Here is a 21,549-nt window from a genome sequence, read left to right as displayed (position 1 = left end):
CAAGTAGAAATAATGTTTATTTGAAAATGTATTAACAAGACTTAGTAATGTTTACTTAATATAATGTAATATAGGTGGCTACTGAAAGCAGTGGACCAGGTGCTTCCAACAGGGCCATACTAAATTACCACTTACATTTTTCTATAGACAAGCAAACCTTACACCTTACAAATTTAAGTGAGTAAAAAAATGACACCATCACAAGACATGAAGAGGCTTGGCTAGGATTTGGAAAGCTGTCTGTTACAGTGGACATATGGTGACCTCTATGTGACCTGTGTGGATCCAATTCCTTTATTTACAAAAACGAGAAAGGAGGTTTTGAAGTTGGCCAGATGTAGGTGGAGATCTCTCTGGCAGCTTTAGTTTTAAAAGTGTTTCTCCTCATGGGAGCACAGAGTTCAGGTGCAAAGACTACAGCAAGGACAGCTGGGACAGTCTGTTCCAGCTTAAAATGCACACATCCACAGCTAGAGTTGATCCACACAGTAGAGCTACTTATTTCTGTACCGCTTGGAGCTCCAAACGTGACAGGGACTGACAGTTTCACCTATCAGGACCTCCAGTAAGTAGTAGGCCATGTGACTCCCTCCCTTTACTGCCTGGGCTTATCACCTCCTGTTGATGTCTTTGGCTACAGCAGTGGAGGTGGTGGAAGAGGTGGGGATGGTGTCGGGGAAGCTTCGCCACTGGCCCTCTGCCTGGCCCCGCCTCTCTTTCTCCAGGATTCTCTGGAGCTCCGCCCTACGGGCCAGGGCAGCCCTGAGCTTGCCACGGAACTCCTCAATTCTCCCCTGAAGCTCCTGGAGCTCCGCTTCCCACAGGGAGGTGCTACCCGAGGAGCAGGCCGGAGGCGACAGCACCAGGCTGAGTCCCAAAGACGGGCCCCCATTGGCGCACAGTTGCGTCGGGGGACTGCCCACCAGACCCCTCCTGCTCCGGTCGGGCCCTGTAGGTGGAGCCTGTAGACGGTAGCTGTTGAGTGTCTCCAGGTTGAAGTGGACACGCTTGTGGCTGCCGTCCTTGGGCTCACGGCCAACCATGGTGCTTTCATTGTTCCACTTGGTGGAGGAGGTGGAGGTGGAACAGGAGCTGGAGGTAGAGCTGGAGGGTGGAGGAAGAGAGGTGTGGAGGTCTGCTGGGGGCAGGCGGTGGATGTCACAGCTGTCAGAGAGACACAGGGAGTGGCTGAGGGGAGAAGATAGCTCTGGTTACACTCCTGAGACTGCTGGGACTACAGTAACACTTGAAAAGACTCAATCACCATGTGTGTGTGTGCGCGCGCACATGTATGCAAATATGTAATGGGTCACTAATGATTCATTAATTTCTTTAGTAGGTCTGATGCATCACTCTACCCACCTCTACCCTGTTTTTCACCCTACACTGATATATGGCAATTTTTTCAAACGAGGGAAAAAATCTACAGTTTGTATCATTTAACCGTCTTCATTGAATTAAGTGCAATTCTAAATACTTAAAAAGCTTTTATATTTATTTTTTAAAAATTCTTATATGATTCTTATATACTTATACTTTTAGGAAATTAATTATTATTTTCTTGAGTATGGTTTCAGACTACTCAACACCTAGGAAAGAATTTAATACTTTGAGAACATACACTTTTGTAAGAACATAATTACAATCCAGAAATTATGGCAGCAGTTGTCTATAAGAGACAGTTTACTAAGATAAACTGTACTGCAGGCTGTGGTTACTTCCAACTCACCTTCTGGATGTGCCGACTGCTTCCAGTTTACTCTCCTCATCACAGGACATGTTTAGCGCCCGATGGATTTTCTGCAATCATAATGCAAACCGTCCAAAGCGTTGTTCTACAAAACGTGTCTACCATGCAATCCTACTAACATGTGCTTCCACCTATTTAACTCCAGAGGGCGGACGTGCTCTATGCTTTATAAAAGGAATGTGCTCTTATCAAGCTTAGAGGAAATAGAGGTGGAGAAAATGTTACCTCAAGGAAAATAATGATAAACAAAACACTTAAATAATTGAAAACAATGAATTTTACATTACTTGCTCTTGAGCTGCATATGTATGCCACTACTGTTTTGGTTAATCAGCCAGTATTTAATCAGTAACGCTAAACAGTCTGCACACATACTGGCTATTTATTAGGCTCCCCATTAATTAGCTAATGCTGTATTGATCATTAGTCATCTTGGGAGACATGAAGCAGAGACATTAAAGCCAGGAAAGAAAAACAAATACAGGCAAAATGTGTTACAAAAGATGTTTAGAAAAGGCGTTAAGATGTGAATAAAAGGGAGTAAAACTAAATAAAAGAAAAAAAATATATAATAAAGACAAACAAACAAATGAAATGGTGGCTACAGTAAATCACATGTCCCATTCCAGAGCTGAAGTGTCTTCAGTCCATGATGTTCCTGCATTCCAGCTACACCACACTGGAAGCAGGTAACCAACATCCACCTTTCTCACCCTTCTTTGTACACAGACTGCGTGGACAGTGTATTTGCATCTTAGCGAGGAGATGATCCCAACACTGGACTAGACCTGCTCATCAGTGACAAAGCATCTAAGAGGACTCCAGAAAATATCCCTGTGCCACCAGCAGATGAACTGATGCTGCCATATCCATCCACCCACTCCATCTACACCAGTGGATGCAGAAACAGCCCGCCCACCCTCGATCCACCGGAGTAGCTGTAACTCCCACACCTATACTGAAGAGGCTACTTGGACTAAATATAATGTAGTATAATATGGATTGTTTATTAGCTGGGCTGTCCAAGGAGGATGGATTCCCTCTTGAGTTGTCCAAAAGGTTTCTTCCCTAATTCTGCCCAGGGAGTTTTTCCTTGCCACTTTCGCCTCTGGCTTGCTTGTTAGTTATCTGGACCCAAATATTTGTAAAGCTGCTTTGTGACAACGTATCTTATAAAAAGCACTATGTAAATAAATTTGACTTTGACTTTACGTGTAGCGCGCTCACTATACTGTTATATTATTCATCCAAACACAGCTAACACAGAATGACCTTCCCCTGTTCATAATCATATACAATACACAGTAAACAATGCTTACTGTATATTGTACACTTCTTTTTTGTCTAATCCCTATAGAGTACTGTGTACCCAAATTAAAGTACCCAAGTTAATGTGCCGTGTTTTGTGTTTGTGCACCTCAACATGCTGTGGCTTTGTGAGGAGGAGCATCAGCACATGGGAAAATCTCATATACATGACTTATAGATGAATAAAAGACCAGCTGTGCTGCTTGGAGAGGTGTGATAAAAGTACCTCATTATGCACTGAGGTGGAAGAGCGGGTTCAGGCCTTGTGGCTAGGGGCTCACCTGGCTGGTGTGGAGCCAGTACTGGAACCTCTGCCAGTGTCTGAGGTGAGGCAGGATGAAACGGTAGAAGGCATGTTCCCCAAGCAGAGTGAGCAAAGCCCCTGTCACGCCCACACACAGCAGCACGAAGAGACCCGAGAAGTGCTGGATACCCATCTGCAATGTCTGCACACACACGCACACCGGTGCACCCACACACATACACATCCGTGCACACACAAACTAGTTCAACCCCATTCGTCCATGAAAATATTCATAAACATGTATGTCATTTACGATGGTGGTTATGGTTATGTTGGGTGCTGAGTTATTGTTATAGAGGGTGTCATTATGAAAAAAAAAAATGGCTCCATTACATGGTCATGTGAAGCCCTACAAATATACACAGACACAAATACACAAACATATACATACATATCCATTCATATACACACACACACACACACACACACACACACACACACACATATATATATATATACATACATATCCATCCATACACACACACACACACACACACACACACACACACACACACACACATATATATATATATACATACATACATACATATATATATATATATATATACACACATACATACACACACACATATATACACATACATACACACACATATATATATATATATATATATATATATATATATATATATATATATGTGTGTGTGTGTGTGTATATATGTGTGTGTGTATATATAGATGCACAGATGCACAATTATCTTCATATACAGAGATGCACAATTATCTTCATATACAGATTTTCAAAAACACCTAATATGTATAAACACACACACACACACACACACACACACACACACACACACACACACACAGATGGATGATTTCAGTAAGTACACTAAATCACACCCATACTGTGGAAGGTACTACAACCACAGTTTCTTGCTAAATGGGCGTGTCAGACTGCAACCCCCCCTTCCGGGTATCATATCACAGAGCTGACTGAACCAGGCTGCCCATTAAGATGTGTTATCTGTTCACGATTTTTCAGCCTGTCACTCCAGTGTGTCCACTCTCAGCAGTGCTGTGATATGCATCTGTGGATAATGGATTTCAGAACTCGCCAGGAGGGGGCAGAATGTCTTAGATGCCAGGCCTTTCTATTCACACCCTGTGGTGTATTGGGACTAGAAGTAATTGCAGGTTTACAAAAATGTGAAATTCCAGGGACGCTGACTTTACACAGTGTGGGAGAGAGTGTCTGCTCTCGCTCCTGCTGTAGTTGTGATGACACTAAAAAAGCCTGTCGAGGCACCCCTTTCAGGCTCGGTCTGAGCTGAAGCATCTGCCGATTTTTCAGCGAGTCCCGCCCTCCACTGCCAGCTTGAGACAGAGTAGTTCATCTTCACACCTTAGTGAGTTTTGCTACACCCTGTTCATCATGGATGCCAATTCCCCAGGGAGAGAGTCTGTCTTGGAAAGAGGGAGTGACAGGGTGCATACCCAGAAAGTTATTGGTCTGCACAAGAAACACACACATGCACACACATGCAAACCCACCCACCCACACAAACAAACACACACACACACACCACTGTTAAATCTCAACAGTTGCAGGGCTCATCAGGAGTGTGGGGAGGACACAGGGCAGGACTCAGCTCCTCTCTACTCTTCTCCCAGCCTGCACCTCCTTTTAGCTCCTTCTCTGGGAACTCATTTACCTCCTTCCCTGCCCTCAATCTCACACCACTTTCCTCTCCACATTAATCAGCTGTGTGAGACTGGAGGCTGGAGCTCTTGAGGGCTTAGACATCTTCCAGCACTTTAACATTAGAGCCAGCAGTGATGGTCTATGCATTACAGCGTTAGCCCTAGAGTAGTATTTATATTCACTGATGTAATACTGAGGAAACTAATTGGTATGAAAGCACTAGTGTTGGTCCAATTTATAAACAATTTTTTGTGTGTACAATTTTCACAAATTTAAGAAATAATGGGGCATTGTTTTATGCAGTATTGTTTTAGTTATGTTCTCACTTTACATATAGTTCTCAAAAATGTAACTGAAGTAAAAATGTTTCAGAATCTGGGGTACAGATAGTTGCACACAGCCACCACCAGATCTCATACAACAGGAAATGAGGTTGGAAAAGGAGAAAAGTGTATATAAACTCTTAGACCCAAATTACTTTTTTTTTCAATCTCTTTAATCCACAGGAAAACAAGTGCTTGTAGTGCTCCCCAGAATCCTTGGCCCATGTGAAGCTGCAGGTACAGCCTTGAGTCACACACACTGACTGTCTACTCTGCCAGAATGCCAAATTTAGCACTTCGTATTCGTTGCAAAATCCCTCATCTCGTTTTTCCTGTAGATTTCAGAACTGGCCCCTGCCCAGTTTGCCATTTGAAGAGCTCTGACTAATTTAATTCACATGGAAAAAAAAGTTCCAAGCAGCGAGGAGGAGATGGTAAGCTGTCCGCTGGCGTTCCAGGACATTCTGTAAACAGCACGGTATGGGGGGTGCTGTGGTTCTGCAGGCTGGGAAGAAACACGGGATTTACGGCCACAGAGCGGCAGGTTGATGAGAGGGGAATCTGTAGGGCTGTGTGTTGGCACTGCTCCAGACAGCGCAGGTCACTTCCCTGACAGTGAGGAGTCCACAAGCTGACACTGTCCACCCCACTGAAATGTCACATTCCTTCCTGCAATATCAGCCCTTCACAGCGGTGCTGAATTAAGGAAGCTGGATTGGCCGTTGGTTCACTCTGGGCTCCTGTACCATGACGGATGGAGCCGTTGCTGATGGAGTGGGCGTGCTGGCGTCTGTGTTTTGGAAGTGTAGGTGTGGGGTGGGCGGAGGGATAACAAGAATGAGAACTGATTGCTGTGACACAGTGTAGGTCTGATGAAATGGCCATTAAACTGTGGGAGATGGCCAAGCTAAACAACTGGAGAATGGAAGATGTCTCCCTCCTGACAGTGAGAAAAACTTTACGAAGTGGCCAAGGACAGACTCACTCAGGCTTGCTTTTTGCAGAAAAAGGCAGTTACCTACCCACACATACAACCACACACAGCCACCCAGCCACCCACCCACCCACACAAAAAAAACCCCCACACTTGTGCAGAAAAACAGAGTACATATCTACTCCCACCTACATGCACTGGCACATGTATCTACCCTAGTACACGTACACACACACACACACACACACACACACACACACACACACAAAGTAAACATCAGTCAAAGCACGCACAAGCAAGCACATGCATGCACACACGCACGCACATACGCACAAGCAGCCTTACCTCTGTAACAGCAAAGACTCGTTTCCCGCATGGAACCACTTTGTACCACTTGTCATGCAGCATGTCCATATAGCCATCTGATTTGTAGCGGCTGACATACTCAGACACATTACGGGTTAGAGGAGAGTTCGGGGGTAATCCAATCCCATAACCTGAGATTGAGAGAGAGAGAGAGAGAGAGAGAGAGAGAGAGAGAGAGGGAGGGAGGGAGGGAGGGAGGGAGGGAGGAAGAAAGAGAAAGTTGGAGAGAGAGGGGTAGAGAGAGAGTCCAGAGGGAACTGCAGGTGAACATGAAGAACAGATTACTAACACACACATCTTCAAAGTTCTGCTTCCACTTGAATTACAAAGCAGGTGTCAACAGCAACAGCTGTCTGAACTGGTTGACAATGAATGCGACCTTTGAGTGCTTGGCGGGGGAACCCCCAGTCCAGAGGACGTCGGAGATCTTGAGAAGACATACTGATGGGGGGGTCATTAGTGTTAGTGCTGAGTTCCGTCAGAGGAACAGGCAGGAGGGGTTTTTGTGTTTGTATGTGTCAATGTCCTGCAGATGGCCTCTCTGCCATACTGCTTTCAACCAGAGTGGCACCAGTAAGACTCTGACATCCATACATTTTATCACTCATGAGCCTATATATCACTGCTGCTAAGCAACTCCCCCAGCTTCCCTTTCACCCCCCCCCCACACACACAAAACCTCACTGATGTTTTTCCTAACCCCTCCTCTCAGACATGATCACCTTGCCCTGATCACACCACGTGCTGACACATTGTTTCTGAACCTTTCAGTCATGTACGATGCCAGCTGACTCCCCATCCCTAAAGGAGTCTGAGCAGCCTTAAGCAGCTTGGGACTCTAGAAAACCATGTCTGAGGGATTGTACCATTGTCTCTGTGTGTACACAGTGTGCTCTCCATGTGCCTCCCAGTGCCTTATCCATGATTAGACGCGCTTCTATTAGACGAAGCGTTATCATATAGTTTGCAGCACCTCCGGCTGCTGCAACCTGTTAATTGAAATTCCGGTTGCGGTTTTCCAGGTACACGGCTGCCGTCTCTGTTCTGATTGATCACCTCAGCGCATGCCAGCATGACAAGCCACTGAAGGACAGAGGCAGTGGTGGGGGGTGGGCGGCCAAGGCTCGATCGGTTCTCCCACAATGTTGTTTCAATTTCAATACGATTCCACACCTGGAGACACCTTCCAGAAATGACTAGAACAGTCTTCTGTTTTGCGATACTCCTGATATCACTGAACAGTCAGGACACTGTGTCTTTGGGAGGGTAATTTCTGATTGACGGCCAAGCCGTCCACAGGATTGACCAGGGCCCTTGGGTTCAGATGTTTTGTTGTGTTATTTTTCCATAAAGGGGGTGGCACCGTGGCAGCTACAGCAGTGGGCTGTTAACAGGATTTGCAATCTATGCAAAAGCCTGTGGAAACAGGCCAGTTATGTGCTACACAAGAGGCTCCGGCTGGAGCAAAGAGATCAGAAGTTCAGCTTCTCCCCCCCAAGCACTCACTGCAGGAGATAAGAGGACCAGTAGAATCTTTTCACGGCTTTTCACCTGCAACACCTGCAATCTCGAGCTGCCAGAGGGCAAATCGAAACTTTTGCTCCACATCGAGCAGACTCACTAAAGTCTGTACGTAGATATGGTCCAGCGGAATTAAATGAAACCAACCCGTAGTACCAACCAAAACTTAAACCTCTGTCTAATAGTAGTGAGAGGGTAAGTGTAATAACCTACAGTTATGAAAAACAAGTGATTCAAATTTCACAGCGTTACATTGGTGACGCATGCTATTCTAAGGCCTTTACCTTCAATGGCGAAGGGCTTGCCTATGGTCAGCAGCTTGCAGTCGGCGTCTATAGAAACCTCATAGTCCAGCAGGGCCTTATCCATGATAAAGGCATCCAGCTGAGCAGGATCTGTCCTTCAGCACAGAGAGAGCAGAGTGCTTAGACACAAATATGGCATCGCCCTTCTCTAACGAGCTCCCGCCCATTCTAATGAGTGCCCTGCCCTCTCTAATCAACTTTAGTCAATTCTAGTGGCGTTTCAATGGAGTCATGGGGCTTAAATGCAGAAGAGGGAGCTGATGGAGAAATGTAATCCAGAAGAAAAGGACCAAAAACAACAAACAGAAGAAATTTTATCCTGGAATTTAACAAATGAGGTCATAACTTTGACTTAGAATTAAAGCACTTTCATATTAGATGGTGTCCTTTTACTTCATTTCATATCATACATAATTAAAATTCCTTACAGATTACTATTATATCCACTTGACTGAGACCACAAATGTTTTGTTACATGCATTTTTAATTTCGCATTTCTATGTGTAACTAGTACAACCTCAAAATTATGGAAACTCTACAAAGCCTTCAAACAGAAGAAGATTGTGAAAAAAGTCCTCATATAATGTGGCTAACATTTTAAAATTCCAATGTGTGCACATGAAGACATGGAGTCTCACGAGGATATTACGAGAATCTGAATATCTAACAATAAACTCTATGGAGCAAACCAATCTGTCAGGAACCTAGCCCAAGGTTTTAGCAAGGTTGTAGAGGTGTTCATATAAGATATGAGCAATAAAGATGCTGACTATGTTATACACATCCTGAGTACTGAACCAAGGGAGTTCTGACATGAGAGAGAGAGAGAGAGAGAGAGAGAGAGGAAAAAAATCCCATCAGACATAAAAGGAGGGACAGTGCAGAAAAGCTTTTGTGTGTGTGTGTGTGTGTGTGTGTGTGTGTGTGTGTGTGAAGAAGTGAGATAGCAATACAGAGACAGCGAGAGGGGGTGGTGGGTGGGGGAGTGTGTATAGAAGGTGTGGGAGTTATCTGTATCCTCAGAAGAGAACCTTTGGCCTCTTCTGAGGACTTGGGGGGTGGCTGTCTCTGCTTCTTTGGCAGTACTTTCCTTGTTCTCTCTGGGGTGAATGGAAGCAGATGTTGGTGCAAGCAGGTTTACCAGAGCCTGCCCAGCACATACTTGTCACGCTTGCCCTTCTCCTCTCGTACTGCATTTGGTCAAGAGCGCTGATCTCTGTGATGCCTCTTTGGGAAGAGAGGAGTTATTCCATCCCTCCAGCTATACAAACACCACAAAATCCATAAGCCACAGAGCTCTGGAGAGTCAGTCTGTCTCTGTCTCTGTCTCTGTCTCTCTCTCTCTCTCACTCTCACTCTCACTCTCTCTCATCAGCTATCGCTCACGCAGCCTCTGGGTTCACTTTCCGCTACATGCCCATGGGCTTTACTGTACCCTGCGATTACTGAGCAAAATTCCCTCTCCATTTTCTAAATGATGGATCAGTGTGTTGTTTTTTTTTTTTCCCTTCTAATTATTTATTAAGGACCACCCCATGCATAAGGCTTTCTGTGAAGTCTCTCTGTGGTTTTAGGTGATGTTGAGTGGTGTGGGTTTCTTTGTGGACCTGATAACCATATTTACTATCCGAGCCAGTAAGTTTACTGCACTTCCAGGAAAGTTACCTCACTCAGAAAAAGTCCCATAGCATCCAAGTTTTAATCCAACATTTAACATTTAATCTCAGCATTTTCTCCCTCTGGTAAATTCTAATTTGCTGAAGAGAGCCACATGCTACCTCACATCTGCAATGATGGGAGCTCTCCTGCTAGCAAAGAGACAGCGGCACTGCAAACCTCTTAAATTAAAGATAAGACTTCTTCTACTCTGTAGAGAGAGACCATCACATGAAAAACTGCTACATTTAAGTGTTACACAGCACTCTGTGGTGAGCATCACTCATTGCCTTTGTCATGGTCCCTGTCAGCAGTTCAGCCTTACTCAACCCTTAAACCTAAGATTATACAGTACATAAGGTAGGACAAGGGTTCCTATTTACAGTAAGTCAATGAGATGAAAAGTGTTTCAGCTCCTTACTGTATAAGTAGGTTTGCTACCTTGCATCATCTAGTTCATCCCCTTCCACTCTCACCCCATCATCCCCATTTCCTCCAACAACAACAGCAAAGAGCTAAACGAACCTGAAATAAAAATGCTTCCACCCCCTTTAAAATCGGCTTATCGGGAAAATAAACTCTAAAATAGTCAGAACAGTCTAGCAATCACAAAACATACCATGAGCTCACTATAATGCTCATCAAATAAATAATTGCAAATGTTTGGTGAAATGCCCATAATTACACACTGATGTGGATGAGTCTATGGCGTCCTCTTGTCTGAGTAATGGGGAAATGAGTCCCCCTCCCCTCATCAACTCGCATGATGGGAAGGTGATCGACATGGCAACCCTCATTACAATTTACTCTCTCTGCTTAAACTGTTGAAATGACCCTGTTAGGAGTGATTTCAGCACTTTTAATTTCAATGATTTGCTTGTCTGCATTCCTCCTGTCCTGCTTGGACCCTTACTTAAGTGTAGCAATCCCGTCTGGTGTGGTAGGCTTGTTGAAGCGTCTCATGTACTCATGCATCTCTGGGAAGCTTTTCTTCATGTAGTCCTCGGCACTGCTCTCGCGAACCGTGCCGAAACGGAAGCCCATGGATGGATGGTGGAGCTTGAACAGAGACGAGGGCAAAACTCAGAATGGGAATTCTAAGCTTTTAATTCAGCCAAACTGTAAATCCTGTAAAAGTCTTAATTTAATACCAATTAGTTCTTAATTAATAACAGCACAGTTAGATGATACTCTCAAACATATGAAAACGAAAGTTTGCGAGTCATAATATTTTTTGCGTTAATTTGAAAAAGGTTTGACAATTAATACTGGATCATTTTCATGACAGTGTGTTGGATCTGCCTCTTAGAACCTAGTTTTTACATAGAAGAACTCCTATCATTCATTAATTAGGAGATCTCAGGTGAACCAGAAGAACAAACAAGACTGCAGTGCCAGGCTATGCTAATGCAGTGACGGTCTGTGCTACACTGCAGTGCCGGTCCGTGCTACTGTTACAGCAGTGCCGGTCCGTGCTACTGTTACTGCAGTGCCGTTTTGTGCTACTGCTATTGCAGTGCTGGCTAAAACTCTGAAGGCAGTTTAACCGAACTGGTTATCTCTACCCACACATCCACACACAAGAGAAGTCACGCAGCAAAGCTCAGGGTTAGAGCAGGAGCACCCGTTTGAACCCTTGCGGCAACCTTCCTGTGTCTCTGCAGCCCTCTGACACAGAAGTTATGTACAGAACCACAACAGAATGTTTTTATACAGCTCAAACAGGTTCTCCAAACCTGACACTCTATTTTAAGGAGACAGCATCAGTGTGGTGCATGACTGAACTGGAATCAGCCCTCCTGTGTTTCAGCTGCAAGTCTATTATTTCCCACCAGCAAGACTAACATCCGTGGAGGTAAACGAGAAGGGTTTATTGCTGCCCGTGAAGCCATTTTCCTGGGGTTCCTGATACTCCATTCAATTTTTCCATGAAATTATAGCGTGTCCAGATGTTCCTCCTTGCTGAACTTGCGGTAGAGGAGGTGATGCAAATATCATCAAAATAGACACTCACATCAGATGCACTCACACTCGTCGTATATTTAATGGATTTGTTTGCTTGTCACATACATATATGAAACACAAACAATTCACATTGTCATTACAAGAGTTGGGATCTGACAAGTCCCCCAAAGCAAGAGGTTTCACACTACCTGCAAATTATCAGCTGTGTCAGTTAATTAAATGCCTCCAGAAACTACTTCATAAAATGGAAATATTCTGAGTGAGCTTGCTCAGTGACATTTTATACACACCCTATTTTACATTTATAGTGAATAAAAGAAAACTTCTCAAAGATATGTTTCCAGCTAAAGTTATAGTTTTAGACCACTCTTTTTCCCCCAATTTTTGTGCTTAACTCTCCCATTTTGTTCACAAAATGCACTTTACAAAGAAATACTAAATACTATAAATACTAAATACAATAAACAAATACTAAAAGTGCGTTATGCAGTGTAAATGAGGTCAGTGACTCACCTTGGCATCATGAATTCCAGAAACCTCTTCAAATGTTTTCTCTCCCACCATGACTGCAGCTAAATTGGCAGTGTAGCTGGACAGTACTAGCAGGCAGAAAATAGCCCAGAGGTTCATCAGGAATCGCCCTGTCCAACACTTGGGGGTTTTGCTGGCGACCGTTCGGCCGAACAGGATGGCATAGCAGAGGTTGAGGGCGGAGGAGTAGGAGAAGACGCGGACGCGGTTCCGCCCGTGCGGCGTCATGCCAAATGGGCTGTTCCACTCGTAGAGTGTGAGGAAGAGGGCGGTGAGGTGGAGCGCAACGAAGATACCAACCCACATGGACCAGTGCAGGGGCCACATGAATGCGCCGATGGGTGCAGCAGTGTCCTTGCTCCGCACCAGGATGCCCAGGCTGGTGGAGAAGAAGGGGCTGGTGAAGTCCATCACCTTGCTGCGTGCCGTGTTAATGCTAAAGCTGGTGACGGCCATGTCGGCGGTGCCGCTTAGTAGGTCGCCTACCAGGCCCGTCCAGCGGCCGCCCTTCCGCGCACCATACTTGCCATCGCCCACGATGTAGAGGTCAAAGTCGAACAGCAGGTCCTCTGCTAGCTTCTCCAGCAGGTCGATGCAGTAGCCGTAGCAGCACTTCCGGACGTCGGCCGGCAGCGAGCTGCTGTTAGTCTGCTCCAGCTCATTGAACATCTGGTCGAGGACATCCGAGCTGTTGGTGTGGGGGTCCAGACACAACTGGCCAGCTGGACACTGGCCATCGTCATCCACCTCCCGCGTGAACACGAACGGATGCTCCACCAGGGTCACCACACGGAGCCGGCTCCCCGCCACGGGTAGTCCTGCCTGCCATCGCCCACCTGGTTGGATCCCCGGGCTCTCGTCTTCCACCTGTTGACTCGCGGTGGGCCACAGGCCCTGCTCTTCCACCTCGAGCTGCCCGGCCTGCCAGCTGCCCACTGTCACCCAGCTGGGCTGGCCCAGGGCGTCACGCTGCAGGCTCCACACATGGAAGCGATGAGAGGTGAGAATGCGGGAGTGGGACTGTTGCACCTGCATGTGCCCTGTCAGTCCCTCAAATGATGTGTTGGACAGGAACCTGTGCACAGGAGAGAGGACCTACAGTTCACTGCAGGAGACAGACTCTGAAAAAGACAGCGATGGGCTAACATGTGCTACTAGCAGGTGCAGGAGCTCAGTAGGCGATTCTTGCTTTCAGGAATACACGATAAGACCTTGAAACCAGTCTCTGTCAGAAAAAAATGTCTTCCCTAGCCAACTCCACTGCAGAAAGTACACACAATGAGGGCATAAGACAGTGATTTCTTGCAGATAATGTCTTTAGCATTATTATTTGGTCCAATTTCTTCAGCAGTCACTCTTGTACAAAGCAGTGGCAAGATGACAGAGCACTGTAGCACTCAAGTACCAAAGTTTGTTTATTGCTGTACTACAGATTAAGTGAGTGAGAGAGAGCAGTAGTTTGTTTATCTGTTAACTGCTCCTCTCTTGTCTAACTGACACTAAATGAGCCAGAGTGCACAGTACATAGTAAAGAATCCTGTATGATATAAAAGCACTTTAACAAGGTGACTTTCTCAAGGCCCATCCTCATGCTCAGACAGAGAAAATCTGTTCCACATATATGACATTACCATTACTTACATGCGTGTGTGCACACATGCATACACACACGCGCGCACGCACGCACGCACACACACACGCGCACGCACGCACGCACACACACGCGCGCGCATGCACGTGCGCGCACACACGCGCGCACACACGCGCGCGCACACACACACACAGCCAGACCGGCTGTTGCTTTTAGCTGCTGATTGGTTCGCATCCATAAATCATCAGACGATGTTAGGTAAGCTACGGACTGTGTTGGTGATGTCTGGGTCAGCATGGTGAAATGAACACTCCCCATTCCTCCATAACTGAGAGTGAGAGCCAAGTGAGGTCATAATGTCACACATGGGCAACACAAGCCACTTCCACACTCTGCCATTAAAATAATTACAAAAGTGAAGTAAATGAATGGGTCAAATTGATTGTCCAGAGCATTAATTTCACCTCTTGACCCAGTGTTTTAGTCGCAGTGAGAGCTAACATGATGTGTACTAAAGGAGAGAGAAATATGCATGACATGCATGGCAAGCTGAGCCTCTTCGTCTCATGCACCCAATAAACGGAAATTCGGCACATGTCCTATGCCATCTTGATGCTTATGTTCTGGAATAACCTCATAACCTGGGTCCTGTGTTTCTGTAATTGATGTAAGATTAACATATGTTTGGATCTAACTGTCTGTCAAATGTTATCATTGCTCTGGGCTATTATTTTTTGTAATATGTGAAACCTTTGCCTTTAAATTCCTAACCACAGTGGCCTATAAGGTAGCCATCCAGAGGACTGCAACCCGTGCACTGAATACTAAAAGCCCATCTGGTGCGCAATCTCCAGTGTCCTTTGCTTCACTTCCTTTTTAAAATAATTTCTGGGAGAGTTTACTCACCCAGCCAAAGACAACTCTTACCAGCCGAGCTTTAATCTAACATCTGAAGATAATTTGGCTGTTTTTTTTACCCTCCCTCCCTGGTAAAATCTAATTTGTTGGAGAGAGCTGATAGCTAACTCTCACCCAGGTCTACCATGATAACAGCTCTCCTGCTCAGTACAGAGACACTGCAGTATGGAGGCAGTCAGCGCAGCTGAGAGCAGTAACTGAAATAAGTATTCCAGCTATGCATCTGTTAATTCCAGTGGGATTATTGCTCTGAATAATAAATGTTAAATGTCTTCTTCCCCGAGGCACCACCGCATTAATTGCTTTTTCTTTCACAAACTGCCAGCGTATCTCAGAGCTTTTGTGTTACTAATAGATACAATGTCTCTCCACAGAGCCAACCTGCCCTGCCACAGACGGTGTGTGAGAGGGAGAGGAAGAGGGCAAGAAAGCAGAAGACAGCTCCGCTCTGGCATGGACACTGGTGTTAAATGACCAGAGGCATTAGCTTGGCAGGAATATGACAGCCTGAGAGGCTGGTCCAGAAGAACAGAGGTCAGCGTGCGGTCTCTCACACCTGGGCTATTCTGTAAGCCACTGGAGGCACGGTCAAACGCGGGTCAAGATAACTGACACGGCGCAGGTGCAAGTGCCACCTTGATCGTTGACATAAAGGCTTAAAGTAATTACACGCGTATACATTTGCACCCAGCAAAAAGCATTAACAACTACAGTGTAGGATTAAATTCCTACATTTTTGCTCAGCTGGACTTAACACTACAGGTGGTAATTTGGCACTGTGTTTGATGAGCAGGAGAAGTAAAGGTTAACATCTAAGAGGCTCTTGAGTCATGAAGGTGTATTTCAGGTTCTCCATCACTTCCACTGCCATGATAAGCTGAAAGAGTGCAATAACTCTGAGTGAAAAATGACTACAAATCCTAGAATGTTGTTATCCTGAATGATGGTTACTTCTATATAGCAACATCAATAAGAAGTCAACCAAAAATTACATGCTTTATAGTTTAATGTAATATATTCTTTAGAAGCTTAAATATATCCCAACCACTAACTCAGAATGATCAGAACGATTACACATTAATACATATCCTAACACAACATATGGTTTGAACCAGAGTGCTTACCTGGCCAGGTACTGTCCAGAGGAGGGCACCTCATGTTTGTTGGGCTTGTCGAAGCAGTTGACCATGTTCTGGATGAGTGCCAGGTCTGGCCTCACCATGGTGGCGGCGAACACGGCTCTGCCGATGAGCTGCAGGGAGTCGCGGATGTAGAAGTTGAGAGGCTTACGGTTGACCTCGCCGTAGGCAAGCAGCCCCAGCGGGGAGCCGATGGAATGCAGGGCATCCAGGCTCAGGGGAAAGCCCATCGTCCAGCGGGCAAGGGGCAGGGTGAGGCCCAGCCGGACGGCCCCCTGCAGCACTTTGGCCACACACTCCGGGTCCGACCCGAACAGGAGCACGTTTGAGGCTAGGGATGAGGGGCTACGGCTCAGGAGCTGAGAGAGGAGCTCTGTCACCTCTTCTAACCCACCCTCCTGCTCCTCTTCCTCTGGGCTTGCTACTGCCCTGTTCTGGTGGAAGAGGTTGAGGGTTTCCCAGAGGTGCCAGTGTGCTCCGTCCACACCCAGCCGGCCCTGATGCTGCAGCTGTTCTAGGATTGCGGTTTCCCCCCTGCTGGGGCAGAAGACCGCGGTGCCCCCCTGCCATCCTCCCTTCACCAGCACAGCTAACAGCAGCTGTGCCAGGCCTGATGGTGGAACATGGGTTGTCATCTGCAGGTGGAAGCGGTTCTGAACACAGAGAGGACACACACACACACACACACACACACACAGATACAGAGGCAGTATTACACGCACGCGCACACGCGCGCACACACACACACACACACACACACACACACACACACACACACACACACACACACACACACTACTCAGATTCTCAGATTTACATCAACAAAATTCAAATAATAATATCTTTGGGCTAAGGATTCATCTCCTATTCCCTCATGGCCTACAAGCTTAAATAAGAAAAGGTGGATAAATCTGGGGGAAATACATTCCTCATGAAAGTTGGCACAGGCAAAATGAAGAGCTAGTTTATTTGGTTAATTCTAAACTCAATCTGACCTTGTTCTCAAGGGAAAGCTGAATGGTCGCTGTTATTATGCATACTCAGGAAAAAAAGGAGACCCAGAGAGGAAGGCTAGCATACATCGGAATGAAAGGTACCAGCTTGAGAGAAAAATCTATCAGGCTCTTTCCTCACTGAAATGAGCCGGCACACAGTCGATTTCTCCCGTACAAGAGCGAGTTGAAAGAGATGGGCTAGACGGCCTTCCCATCACGTCCAGGCTTCTCTTTAACGGCTGTTTTGGATGTTTGGATGGGAGTTGACAGGAGGAAAAGAACGAGTGTTCTTTTCTTGGGGGTGGAGGCTCCCTGTGCTCTCTGTGTGGTTGCAGTTGAAGGGGTTGGAAGAAGGGAACATTTGAACCTGTTGGGCAGGCACAAACAAACAGCGTGAAGCTGGAACAGTAATGTGGAGGAGGTGCCGTGTGACTGGAATAGCATTACTGCCCAGCGAGTGCCTCCGATACAAGATTCCATATCTATCTGCATATGTACACACAGTGCGAGCCCCCCCTGAGCTGCTGCCACACTGCACATGGAGACAGATCTGGGCAGCAGAGAAAGAATCGTCTGCTCCTCACAGTTCCCAAGGTGATTTCTAGCTTCTAGCTTCTCTTCTGAAGCAAGGCAGGGGAAAAAGGTGAGAAGGGGAAGAGAAGAAACACAGAAGAATGGTACAAGGGCGTGTAGGGCTGATGCGGTACTCATTTGTGGGTTAACTCAAGGTCAGAGTAGTAGAGCTACTGTGAGCTTATCATTTATTTAATACAACATCCAAACAGTGCTAGCTGGAAACAAACTTCTGGACAAACTGCATTGCGCCCTGTGGTCAAGTGGGGTTTTTTTTTGTCGCTGAGAATGCACCTTTGGTTGATTTCTAAATGTGACAATCTCTAACAAACCCCAGAGAAGCAGAACAGAAAGAACTGAATCACTTCTAGACAGAGAAAGGGCTCTGTAAATACGGTCTGATTTACAGTTGGATGTGCTTGTCCAGTTAAAACACAGACATCTCCACTGAGCCGTGCAGCAAAGGTTGATCGGGGATTGGCCCATTCTGTCAGAGCCAAAAATAAATGTGCATTTCTTTTCTAGCCGAATCAGATTGCAAGCAACAAATACTCCTGGCTTTATTAACATCTAATATCCAGTTGACCACATGCATGGTTTTGCATGATTATATGTAATTGGATTGTTGCATGTTTGCCACCAAATAAATTGTTGGTGCATAGCAATGAAATGTATGCCATTTATCTGGCAACCTCACAAAGCAGTGGGATGCTGAACCATGTCTGAACCCTTAAAGACTGCAACAGAGCAGTTCAGGCAAAAACCCCTGTAAATGACTGTGTTTATCTACATATAACAGCCAGCTACATTATTACGCACCCCCTCCCGATTTCCCCCAAGATAGACAATCCCTTGTGAAATTATTTTATGTGCAAAGGGATTTAAGGGCTGCTGATTTCATACAGCGTATTGTGTTTTAGCTCTCCGATGAGACATTTTGATGATGTTGATTACAACAGATGAACTGGGATAACAATGGGTATAAATAAACAATTGACATCAGATTTACAGACAAAGTTTTGAAAGTTTAAAAGTTTTTTGATTTTATTTTCTTATCCAGGAGATTATATTCATGTGTTTGAAGATTTCTTTATTTTGTTATAGTACCCAAACAGAGTATGTCGCCATTTCTCACACACAGAACCAAGATAGTAAAAATCTCCACAGATGGTGATTTATGTATGACTGCCAGATTTTTTTTTCCTTTCTTTGAGAAGACTTTCAAAAAACTCAAACCCCCCAAAAAAAAATCTGCCATGACAGCAAGGGAAATAAACTAAGGTCCTGAAGAGTGCTTGGAGGCACATTGAGAGGTGTGCCCTACACTTACAACTAAGGCTTGAATTTCAGGTGAGCAACGCGGCTTTGATAGAGTCCATTTCTCTTTCTGTATGAAGAGTGGTACTTAACATTCTCCATTAAGCATGTTGAAAAAAATCATCACCTGAGAAGAAGGCTTCACGAGCAATCAAGGAGGCCAATCGCTCCTCCACATTCCGAGAATGTTGTCATGAATTTGAAAGAGACGAACAATAGTCAGAATTGATTTCAAACAAACTACAAGAAACTGGGGGGGGGATGTGTTTTCCAAAACAAAGACAGTACAAAGGCAAGATAGAAGGTTTGGCAACATTTTCCTTTAAATACTTCTTTCAAAATATTTGAATGATGCTGAGATATTTTGCTTACATAACCATGAAAAGAACTAAATGTGTGTTGATACTGTCAATAAGAGATTTGTGTAAGTGGTTTGCTCTAGACCTCTTGTGTGTGAGCAGCTAGGAGAGCCTCATTGTGCTGCATCTCTATTCTCCTTACTGCCAAGGACAATAGCTTTAATAGCTCTGAAACACAATGTTTCTCATCCGCATTCTTAGGACGCGCCAGACAGTCCACATTTTTACTGTCACCATCTCCTGAAACACCTGAATCAATCCATGAAGGATACTGGGTGCCTGGTACAAGTGTGGTGGGAGGTGGGACAGAGCAAAAGCCTCTCATAGAGTCAGTACTTAGGTCTGGGTTGAGAAACACTACTGTAATAAATATTTTGACATTTTCTGTGTGAAAGCATTATGCTAATGAAATCAGGTAACCTCACCTCTGTTAACTTTTATCATCCATCTTAAGCCATAGTTGAATCTGTGCCAGAAGCATTACTTTAACTCACCATAAATTGCATACATCAAGAACCTTGTGAAAAGGACCAGAAAAAAGACAAAGAAACTCTGGACTAATCTTTTTTTTATTTGGAGGTCCTATATTATGCTTACTTCAATTATTTAAATGTGTCTATGCGTATGTGTATTTTTTTTTTCATCCTCATAAGTGAATGTGTGTCTTGTTTTGCTTCATTGAAATCAGTTTTGTCTCTTCAGCAGGAAGTGAGTGCACTGGAGGCCAGTGCTCTCCAAGCTTAAAGACATGAATAGGTTATTAGATATTCAGCGGTGACACTCTGACCTGCTATTAGTCTTGATAACACTTCTAAATATACTATTTATCCTACAGAAACTCAAAAATCGCCCTGCTGCAGAATGTCACATTAGGGGAATGGACGGACGTCACGCAGATTCATCACCATGGGTCTGCACCGCTCCGCAGTAATGAGATGTCTGAGGGCTTTTGGGACCAAATATTTCTTTTACACTTCATAATGGGAGTGATTGCTAGCATTAAGGCCATGTAGTGAACCCTGTACAGGCACGCACTGCACAGTGGGGTAATACAGGGAAATGGGCACCATTCAGAGACACTAGAGTTTATGGATGGGGTGATTTAGCAAACGCCATCGCCCCAAATGCCTCGGTCTTAAACATTCATGGGCTCAGGCAAAGGTAGGAAGTGCAGAAGTGTGACAGAAGCAGAGAATGAGGAAGCCAGGGAAACCAAAACACAAGTTTGGCATAGTACATAGCTGCAAAATGAATAAGGCATTTTAAAAGCTCAGAAACTTTGGATCTAAATTTGTAATAAGGATATCCGATTTCCTATCTGCCAATTAGAAACAATTTCAGATAAAAGATTTTGAATTGCATAAGTGACCTGTGCTCATAGTGGTAGAGCATTAGCAATAGAGGCCTATTAGAAATAACCAGTCATTATTTTTGAATTAATTTGAAGCAACATATAGTGGGCACACTGCGAAGATCAAATCTGCAATATGTGAGTGAATAACAGAGATTACTAATTGATAACAGTATTATCAACAATTGTAATAAGGCCATTTGAAACACATTTTTTGTAAAAAAAAAGGTTAATGGCTTTGCCACTGCATGACTTCTTTGGCAAAGTGTTACAAGACATTCAAACTAACTGAGATAATTATACTTCTTGTACGTCAATATAGTCCTAACATTACACAACCCCCCATAATTGCCTTGCCATGACAGTGATAAGAAGTGGTTGACAGCATTTTCTGTTAAACATTTAGAAGTGTCTGCATGCTATCAATCTGCCAGTGGCCAGCATAAGCCCCAGACAGTGGGGGTGGGTGGGGTGCGGCAAGATTAATCGGAATTCCAGTAGCAACAAAATCAGCTAAAGAATAGCAATAACAACAGAGTTCCCAAAGTGTAACCTCTAGCAAGAGCACTTTCAGAGTCAGGCAGCCTACCCAAAACAGCCCTGTGCCTACAAAAGGAGCCTGCTGCAACTGATCAGTAGCTGATATTGATTCAAATGAATATACAAATAGAAGC

The 21,549-nt window shown here is 44.9% G+C and overlaps 1 protein-coding gene across 1 annotated transcript in view; it reads right to left on the bottom strand.

Annotated features, from left to right (window-relative positions):
• grin3ba (glutamate receptor, ionotropic, N-methyl-D-aspartate 3Ba) overlaps nt 1-21,549 on the bottom strand; it is a 30,233-nt gene continuing 8,684 nt past the window's right edge. Inside the window, exons 2-9 of the mRNA XM_027008534.3 lie at nt 16,266-16,933; nt 12,615-13,707; nt 11,050-11,195; nt 8,460-8,575; nt 6,634-6,785; nt 3,340-3,504; nt 1,730-1,800; nt 1-1,188 (exon numbers count right to left, since the gene is read on the bottom strand). Of these exons, the coding sequence (XP_026864335.2) occupies nt 612-1,188; nt 1,730-1,800; nt 3,340-3,504; nt 6,634-6,785; nt 8,460-8,575; nt 11,050-11,195; nt 12,615-13,707; nt 16,266-16,933 (2,988 nt within the window). The 3' untranslated portion in view covers nt 1-611. The remainder of the gene's footprint in view (nt 1,189-1,729; nt 1,801-3,339; nt 3,505-6,633; nt 6,786-8,459; nt 8,576-11,049; nt 11,196-12,614; nt 13,708-16,265; nt 16,934-21,549) is intronic.

This window comes from Electrophorus electricus, chromosome 17 (genome assembly GCF_041902795.1).
Source record: "Electrophorus electricus isolate QZ-2024a chromosome 17, ASM4190279v1, whole genome shotgun sequence".
Classification (NCBI taxonomy): Eukaryota; Metazoa; Chordata; class Actinopteri; order Gymnotiformes; family Gymnotidae; genus Electrophorus; species Electrophorus electricus.
Note: the sequence above shows the minus strand (reverse complement) of the source record. Positions and strands in the feature narration are given on the sequence as shown.